The sequence below is a fragment of the Octopus bimaculoides genome, chromosome 11, assembly GCF_001194135.2.
Source record: "Octopus bimaculoides isolate UCB-OBI-ISO-001 chromosome 11, ASM119413v2, whole genome shotgun sequence".
NCBI classification, from domain to species: domain Eukaryota; kingdom Metazoa; phylum Mollusca; class Cephalopoda; order Octopoda; family Octopodidae; genus Octopus; species Octopus bimaculoides.
Window position 1 is genome coordinate 17,974,761 of NC_068991.1, and position 10,489 is coordinate 17,985,249.

General features: G+C 36.0%; 1 protein-coding gene across 1 annotated transcript in view; it reads left to right on the forward strand.

The window, feature by feature from the left end:
- LOC106867460 (zinc finger FYVE domain-containing protein 26) overlaps positions 1-10,489 on the forward strand; it is a 93,341-nt gene that overhangs the window by 72,771 nt on the left and 10,081 nt on the right. The window contains exons 36-37 of the mRNA XM_052971651.1: positions 2,741-2,829; positions 7,685-7,883. Coding sequence (XP_052827611.1) covers positions 2,741-2,829; positions 7,685-7,883 — 288 coding nt within the window. The remainder of the gene's footprint in view (positions 1-2,740; positions 2,830-7,684; positions 7,884-10,489) is intronic.

Here is a 10,489-nt window from a genome sequence, read left to right on the forward strand (position 1 = left end):
CATCATCATCATCATCATCATCATCGTTTAACGTCCGCTTTCCATGCTAGCATGGGTTGGACGATTTGACTGAGGACTGGTGAAACCGGATGGCAACACCAGGCTCCAGTCTGATTTGGCAGAGTTTCTACAGCTGGATGCCCTTCCTAACGCCAACCACTCAGAGAGTGTAGTGGGTGCTTTTACGTGTCACCCGCACGAAATGGTGTCTTTTATGTGCCACCCGCACAAATATATATATATATATATATATATATATTATAAACAAACATAGAAGTGCTGAGTGAATTGGTATTTTACAGAAAATAAAGTAAATCTTGAACACAGGATAGATGTGAAAACAGCTTAGCAGATGGGGAAAAGTGGCCAGCAGGTGGCTACAGAGAATTGAATCCTGTACCTGTCACATACTGGTATATATACATTTATATATACATAAATATATCTAATACTCAGAGTGACTCACAAACACACATGAATTTTCATCTTCGTTGACAGCAGAAAAATCTAGAAAAACAACAACCATCCAGAGATTTAAATTTCTGAAATAAGAAAGTATTGAATTGTAAAATTATTTATTTTTGTCCTTTAAATATTTACATTTCAACAAGTTTAATTTCTGATTGACAACATATTACCAGGCTGGATTCAAAAAAAGCAACCTTTATTTCTAAGCTAAGATTAGCAAAGACCTTAGGGTCTTATAATAATCCCCTTATCACTGTGTTACTGATATATTTGATAAGAGATCTTCTGTTTAGGAGTCTGAAATCAAATTGATTGAAATGTAGTCTATAACTTTGCAACTTTTCTAGAGAGGTCTAATTAGACTGGGACATGAGCAATGTTTATAATATTAGTCATTGAGCTAATGGTAATTTTTTTTTTTTATCACTATGTGACTATTTCTTAATTAGCATTTCTAATGTTCATCATCATCATCATCATCATTTAACGTCCGCTTTCCATGCTAGCATGGAAAGCGGATGTTAAATGATGATGATGATGATGATGATTTTGTTAACACTAATTTAAAACAGAGATAATAATTGCTCTGAAGTAATGATATTGGACATTATAACTCCGAATATTTTTACCAGGCCATGAAATGAGGACTAATATAAACTGAAATACTTTGTATTCAGTGCATGCAGACTTAATCTAACCAATCTCACTTTGGCTTTGGGTGTTGTTGATAGAATCCACTCTGCTGCAAGTATTCAAAGCAGGTGCCTTGCTTTGAATGGGCATAATTTCTGAATATAAGGAATATCTTTATGCATTGCTTCTTTCTTCAGCAACAACCCATGAGATGTGGTGCCATTTTCCTTCGTCTTCCTATCAGTTCTAGATTTCTATAAGAATGGTGATAGACCCTGTCTCTAGAAAAACTTTAAAATTGATGTCTGTCTCAAACCTAGAGACCCATTAGGTTAGAGCTTATCTCTCTAATCTCTCAAGCATTTAAATAACTGAAAATACATGATTACTCTCTGATCAGAACAGCAGTCCATTACAGGTTTAATTTCCAATCCCCTTCAGTTATTGCTGGTACTCATTTTCAGCTGAGTGGACTGAAGCATCGTAAAATGAAAAGCCTTGCTCAAGGACTCAAGACACTACCCAATCTGAGAATCAAATCTATGACCTAACTGGTGGTTCATTGGTTATGATCATGAGGGTACCAGTAGACCTGATCACCTGAACAGCCCGCTGGTGAAATTAATGTGCAAGTGGCATCACTCCACAGACATGCGTACCCCTTAATGCAGTTCTCAGGGAGATTCAGCATGACGCAGAATGTGACAAGGCCAACCCTTTGAAATACAGGTACAACTCATTTTTGCCAGCTGAGTGGACCTAACAGTCATGAACTTAATACTCAGTCCACTTGACCACATGTTTTCAGTCCTCTGAGTAAGCTACAGGAAAAAAAAAATTGCTATGTAACATATAAGTAACTCTGTTGTATTAGTGGAGTTAATTATTAACTCCACTAATACAACAGAGTTACATATAATATATACATATAGTATGTTACATATAATATATACATATATATACTCTTTTACTTGTTTCAATCATTTGACTGTGGCCATGCTGGAGCACCACCTTTAGTCGAGCAAATCGACCCCAGGACTTATTCTTTGGAAGCCTAGTACTTATTCTATCGGTCTCTTTTGCCGAACCGCTAAGTTACGGGGACGTAAACACTCAAACATCGGTTGTCAAGCGATGTTGGGGGGACAAACACAGACACACAAACATATATACACACATATATACATATACATATATACGACGGGCTTCTTTCAGTTTCCGTCTACCAAATCCACTCACAAGGCTTTGGTCGGCCCGAGGCGATAGTAGAAGACACTTGCCCAAGGTGCCACGCAGTGGGACTGAACCCAGAACCATGTGGTTGGTAAGCAAGCTTCTTACCACACAGCCACTCCTAATATATACATATATATAATAATATACATATATATAATATATACATATAATATGTTACATATAATATATACATATATATATATAATATATACATATATATAATAATATGCATATATATAATATATACATATATATAATATATACATATAATATGTTACATATAATTAACTGCATAATTAACTACTCTGTACTGTCACTGTCCTACTACTCTACCTTATACTGTTCTATACTGTATCTTTTATTTCTTTTAATGTTCCGCATATTGGTTGCTCTGCTATTCCAGGTCTCTGTGAAAGATTTCAGTCTTTCAAAAAGCGATCAACATGGCTTTATTAATGAGTCGATTAGTCGGGTAAGACTTTCTCTCGCATAACGCTGCTGCTGCTGTTGCAACCACCACCACCGCCATCACCAGCAACCACCACTACTACTACCACCACCACCACCACCACCACCACCACCACCACCACCACCACCACCACCACCACACATTTCCACTGCCATCACCATCACCACCACAACCACCACCTTTAAACACATTCAGTATTAAAAAAAAAAAAAGCAGGAAGAGATATTGAATAATTTACTTCTAGAAGCACTATTTGCAAAGACAAGTTGGAGTGGTCTTGGCTGGAATGGCTTCGATCATAAGATTATAGCTGACCTGGGGTTACACAACTACAACAATTAATATATCCCCACCACCACCACCACCATATAATAACCAACAACATCATTCACCTCTACATCTAGTTCTGGAATGAGTTGAGGGAGCCTCTATCTAGTCACTCAAACTGCTAGAATCAACAGCCAAATTTTCACCTGATCATCCCTACTATCTTAAAAACCAACTGAAACAAATGACACACTGGATAATGTAGTCCTTGATATACTGTATCAAACCAGTAAGGTAGGATATTCATGGCAGGGATGTTTTCAACCATAGATCTACTTGATCAGGATTGTTCTGGGATTAAAATAACTACTAAAGCCCTCATACACACAAACACAGCACATGAACTCTTCAAATCTTCACACACTATACACCCCCCCCTATCCACACACTGTCATTTGTTTTTTTACTACGTCTTACTGCTTTCTTCCTTTGAATAGGTCTATAACATTTAACTATAGGGCATTAACGATCTCCTTGTTTTCTTTCCCTGCTTCCCCCCAGTTTTAGCCTCCCCCTTTAGGCAAATTGTTTTCAATATTATTATTGCTGCTTTTTAATGTTTTTCATTTTGTTCAATTGTTTTGTTTTTGTTCTTTCTTTACCATTATGATTATTATTATTGTTGTTGTTGTTGTTATTATTATCATTATTATTATTATTATTTAAAAGCTGTGAGCTGGCAGAATCATTGGCATATCGGGCAAAATGCTTAGCAGCATTTCGTCCGTCTTTACATTCTGGTTTCAAATTCTGCCAAGGTTGACTTTGCCTTTCATCCTTTCGGGGTCGATAAAATAAGTACCAGTTGAACACTGGGGTCGATGTAATCGATTTATCCCCTCCCCTTAAATGGCTGCCATTGTGGCAAAAGTTGAAACCATTATTATTATTATTATTATTATTATTATTATCATCATTATCATTATTATTATTATTATTATTATTATTATTATTATGGCAGCAAGCTGGTAGAATCATTTGCTCATCTTTATGTTCTGAGTTTAAATTCTGCTGAGGTTGACTTTACCTTTCATCTTTTCAAGCTCAATATAATAAACACCAATTGAATCCTGAAGTCGATGTAATCGACTTACCCCACACCACTGAACTTGCTAGCCTCGTGCCAAAAATTGAAACCATTATTATTATTCCTTTTTTGTTGGAACTCCTGAAGTCTTGCATGTGTAGCAGGCTTGCTACCTGCAGCCTACGGTACCATGCTATCTGTTCTTTTCAGCTATCTAACACTTTCTTGATTATTCTGGCCATGCCATGAAGGTAAACCTTTTGTAACAGTTCTATTGGGCACTCTATTCCAGCTTCCTTTAAATTCCTCTTGATGCTTTCTGATACTGTCCCCAAGGACCCAACAATAATTGGCACTATCTTCACCTTCTTCATTTTTCATAGCCAGGCTATTTCGTACTTAAGAGGGTTCTATCTATCTATTTTTTCACCTTCCTTCTTGACTATTTGTGGGTCAAAGGGGCATGCAACATCAACTATATAGCATATGTGGTGCACCTTGTCCACCACCACTAGGTCCGGTCTGTTATGCTCTAGTACCTGACCTGTTTAGATTGGGAAATCCCAGAAGATTTTGCTCGTCTCTGACTCCGCCATTCTCTGCGGCTTGTGCTCATACCACGACTAGCTCCTACTTTTCACACAGTTTCCAATGTAGCACTTTCGCTACCTGATCATGTTGCCTCAACATGTAGTGGTTTGGGGCAAGTCTAGGGCATTTGTTTGTGATATGGGCAATTGTTTCATCCACTTTATTACTATTATTATTATTATTATTATCGTTATGAAGGCAGTGAGCTGACAGAATCGTTAGCACGTTGGGTGAAGTGCTTAGCGGTATTTTGTCTGCAGCTACATTCTGAGTTCAAATTCCACCGAGGTCGACTTTGCCTTTCATCCTTTCAGGTCGATAAATTAAGTACCAGTTGTGTACTGGGGTCAATGTAATTGACTAGTCCCCTCCCCCAAATTTGAAGCCTTCTGCCTCTACTAGAAAGGATTGTTATTATTATTATTATTATTATTATTCACTATAAATATTATTATTAATAATAATAATATATATATTATTATAGTACCAGTTGAACACTGGAGTCAATGTAATTACCTAGCCCCACCGCTCCAAATTTCAGGCCTAGTGCCTATAATAAAAAGGATTATTATAATTAGTGGGGTGTTGGTTTTGCAGAATCCTTAGTATGTCAGACAAAGTGCTTAGCTACATTTCTTCCAGCTCTTTTCATTCTCATTAATTATTTATTTCGTTATTCAACCATAATATACTATAAAAGTTCTTACTCCTTCTTCAGCACCACATCCAACCCATTAACCCATTACCTACTAGTGATCTCATATGAGATCACTTAAAAATTACAAATTTCATAATTATCTGTCAATATTTACACATATCTAACCTTTTTGCTATATCTACTAGGTATATTTCTCTGATATTCAAATGAGGTTTGCTAATTTTTCACCCAATATCTCGCTTATTTCTATTTAAAATGTTATTTTGAAATGTTATTTTGATCATTCCAGTGTGTTTCTAAGGCTGTTTTATGCTAGAAATCAAAGTTTCATAAAAAAATTGCAGTTAATAGTATTATGGGAGGTAATGGGTTAACCATCCCAACTCATTACTTAAATAACCACTAAATATAACAGTCTAACATTATTGAAGATACCAATTTCACATATTAAACACATTTGTGACAGCTGGTACATACATGTTAATTACTTGTAGAGATACCATATTTCATTATGCCAATTCACCGCATTAAACTGAACTGGCATAAAGCTTCCTCCTTCAATACTACTCCTGCTCCCAGTCGAAGAGTCTTTGTCTTGCAAATTATTTGGTGAGCCACTTGGTGCTGACTCTGTGTAAAAAGCACCTAATATATTCTGTAAAGTGATTGGCATTAGGGAGGGCATCCAACCATAGAAACCATGCCAGAACAGGCAATAAATCTTGGTACAGTCTTCTGACTTGCCATGTCAAACCATCCAACCTATGCCAGCATGGAAAATAGATATTAAATGATGATGATGATGAAAGTATGGGAGTTGATTTAATATTCCTATGAAGCATCCTTGATAGAATTATAATAGATCAAGTTCTTGTGGTGTAGGTACCAGATCCTATAATAATATTTAATTGTAGTCTGATGTACTTGTCCTATCCAAAAGGAGATTTATCTCTCATTTGATTACACTATATGTGAACCAGAACTAATAAAGATCTCAGGAGTGAGCAATTCTTTTCTTCCAGCTTGCATGTCTATTTCCTTTTCATTCCTACTTACCATTTTGTTTGCTGCAAAAGTAAAGGTTTTTTTTTTCTAGTTTTTTTTGTTTGTTTTTTTTGTTTCCATCAGCTCTAACTTCAGATAGAAGGAATTCTATGTGGTTTTTCAATATGCTAAACACACCAGCCAAATCTCTTTGTATTCACTCTATACCATCTTAAAGAAAGAAGAGCACATTTAACAGGATATTCCCTGCTGAAATGCCTCTGGTCATATGGCTCCTTAATCATGGTTAACCTTTGTCTAAATAACAACAACAACAGGTCTTTTAGGATATGGGAAATTTCAAGAAGCACAGATTTCTGTATTGTGTTGATGTTTCAATGTATTAGTTACTATCATTATTGTTGTTGTTGTTTAATCTTAGGTCATTCTAAACAACTGCTGTCCAACCATTGGTTAAGCCATATGTGTGTGTATATATTAGGTTGTCAAGAAAGTTCTTGCAGTTTTTAACCTTTAAATTCAGATGCACATATCTCGGCTCAAACAAAACTTTATTAATCGAAATAAACACCATCAGAATCAACACACTTTTGCCAACGTGAAACAAGTTAATTTATGCCAGTAGCATAAAAATCCTGCATGCTGGTGGCGATGAAGTCGTTGAAGGCGTGTTTGGTATCGTCTTGGTTTTTGAAGCATTTCTCATGCAGGAAGTTGTCGAGATGCTTGAAAAAGTGGTAGTCAGTAGGCAAGAGGCCTGGTAAATATGGCGGGTGAGGTAGAGTTTCGTAGCCCAATTAGTTCAACTTCTGCAGGGTCAGTTGTGCAACATGCGGCCAAGCATTGTCGTGGAGAAGAATTGGTCTGTTTCTATTGACCAATGCTGGATGTTGTTGTTGGAGTTTCTTATGCATTTCATCCATTTGCTGACAGTACTTCTCTGCCGTAATGGTTTCGCCTGGATCCAAAAAGCTGTGATGGATGAAACCAGCCGCAGACCACCAAACAGTCACCATGACCTTCTTTTGGTGCAACTTTAGCTTTGGAAAGTGCCGTGGAGCTTTGTCTGTGTCCAACCAGTGAGCTGAGCATCGCCAGTTGTCGTAAAGAATACACTTTTCATCGCAAGTCCCAATCCGGTCGAGAAACGGGTCATTCTTGTTGCGTAAAAGAAGTAAAGACGACACTTCAAAACGGCGTTTTTTTGGGTTGTTGTTCAATTCGTGTGGCACCTATTTCTCAAGTATTTTTGTTTTTCCAATCTTTCAAGTGGTTTGAAATTGTCGTATATGTTACTTCTAATTCAGAATCAAGCTCTCAAACAATTGTGCGTGGATTGGCTTCGACTAAGGCTCTTAGTTGATCGTTATCAACATCCAATGGACAACCACTATGCTTATCATCTTCAAGACTCTCATCACCACTGTACGTTCATTATTGGTTCCTGGGCCAAACACATCGCTGATATTGTGAGCTGTTGCAGCAGCTTTTCGGCCTAGCTTGAACTGGAATAAGAAAATTGTGCGAATTTGCTTTTTGTCCATGTTGTATTCAACGTTCTGGAAAAATTGGCCTAATTATTCAAAAAGAAAAAGAGTAACATGATTAGATAGAGCGTAAAATGGGCTTTAAAATGATATATAAAGTCAAAGTAATTTAATGATAATTAATTTGAAAATAGATCATTTAAAACCAAAATTTAAAATTCCACAAGAATTTGCTTGACAACCTAATATATATAAAATCCAAGCTCTGTCCATGTGAACCACATCTGCATTTTCACATTAATCAAATGAGATATACATAGCATTCGAAATTTCTGGTGAATTCTGTTTGCAGAGTAATTGCATTATATATATATATATATATATATATATATAACACACATCAAAACTGCTGTTTTGATATATACATATATTTGCTCTCATGCAGCTTATCTAGGGCAACATTAATTATTCAAGTATTAATTTTAGGGAGATTTTATTGCTATTTCTAGCAGATTGAGTAACCACATAGAAGTTTCTTTGTTGGCTCAGATCCAGTGTTATTGCTATTGTTGTTTAACCCCGGGTAGCCCTGATGAAAAACCTTCCTATAATGGTAATCCTATCTTGGTTATGTTTTCTCACACAGTTTATTGAAGACTTCATCAATGATTTGAGGGAGACTCAACCTTTTATTTTTAGCAGCTCCACTCACCATGTAGAGCTTCTCTTGGATCAAATGCATGTTTAGCCCCAAATCAATTCCTACTGAATCAAAACCATCCTAGCAATAACCATCCTGTTTTGTTTTTGTTTTTGTTTTTTTCTCTTGGCACAGTATATCTAGAACTACATGATTCTATGTGTTCTTTACATACTTTTAAGATGTTAGGATATGATTTGAAGATTTGGCTGCTCTTTTAGCAGGTCAATCAGCTATGTAGAGAATGAATCATCAGTTCATGGCTTTATTTATTGTCGTAGAAATACCAGCCAAATCTCCCTCAAATCATGTGAAGTCTAGTCTTGGAGAAAATTCTCTGGAAGTGGTCAGCAGCCTTGCACAGAGTTTGGTTATTGGTATTCCAGTGGCTCTGCTGCTTATGTGTTTAACATTTGTTCAGATCAATTGGAAATGTTATTGATTATATAATGTATACTAGTTTATATAATGTATACCTATCATACAACAGGTAATTTTAAAACTATATTTTTATCACCATAGGCAATATCAGAAAATACGGTATACATACAATATTTACAAGTATAATTTAACTTTTATGAAGTTTCTTGGTGCTAAAACAAAATGATGAAATGAATACTAATTTCCAAAAGGAAAAATATGTATTAACCTTCAAATTAAATAAAATTAATCTCCCATTTGTAATTTTGCAATAAATGTTATTTTGCTAAATTTTATCAAAATATTCACGGTCTACTCATACGAAAATCTATCTGTGCAAAATTTCATAAAAAAATGTGTATTTTTTTTTTGAAAGTTATAAATACTCGTTCTGTACCTCTTATGTTAACACTCTTTGTACTTCTCTTTTAATCTCGCCTCCTCCTCCTCCTCCTCTCTCTATATGAGGTAAAGTGTGACTGGAGAAATCAACCACCATTTATATCGACTGTTATTAAGTAGAGTTAGTGTTGTAGTTATAGTACAGCAGTTCTTAAGTTTGAATGGTTGTGCTCCATCGGTGGTGAGGCATTGTGAAGTCACACGACAGAGGTAAATGCCAAGGAGTTGCTATGGAGGATGCTGGATGTACAGAGGTGGAGCCATAATGTTTTTTTTTTTTTTAAACCACATACATTACTTAATACAAATACACTTCCCTGAACACGGTCCCCCCTCCCCAATATTGGGATTAGAATATGAGTAGGACATTATGTTACCAATGAGTTGCAATTTGACTGATGATGTGCCAAGGTCCCATCTAATTTCATTACATACATGTCCTTCTCTTCTTTAATAATTCTCATATATCTGATATTGGAGGGTGTTAGTCCATATATATAAAAAGAGGCACATACTAGATGGGACAGTATAAGAAATATGGATTATAAACCACTGCACATAAGAAAATGTATTTATTTGCATAACTGTTACATTACCACTGCAGGTTGAATAGACTAAACCTTTGTAATGATAACCGTATATAGACACACAAACATACAATACTGAATATCTCTCTCTCTCTCTCTCTTTCTCTGTCTCTCTTTCTCTTTCTCTCTCTCTCTCTCTCTTCTGTTTGATTAATATAATCTGGTGATTTTTCTGTTTTCTTTTGCAAACTCTGCAAAGGAAGCATTTGTAAAACATCATCCGTTGAAAGGGGGTACAGAGCTACAAAAGAATTTGGAAGCATTGTTCTAGTATGATAACAACACATTTGGATATTTGTGGGTCGATGGACATGTACAGGGTGCAGCCCCCCCCCCAAAAAAAAACATCTCCCCTTCACCATTATTGAGAAATATTTCAACTGCAAATAGATGGTGTGCATCAGTCCGGACCATGATGGTCAATGTAAAAAAGGAAAAAGAAAAACAGTAAAACCTTAGTTACATGAAGACACCATTAC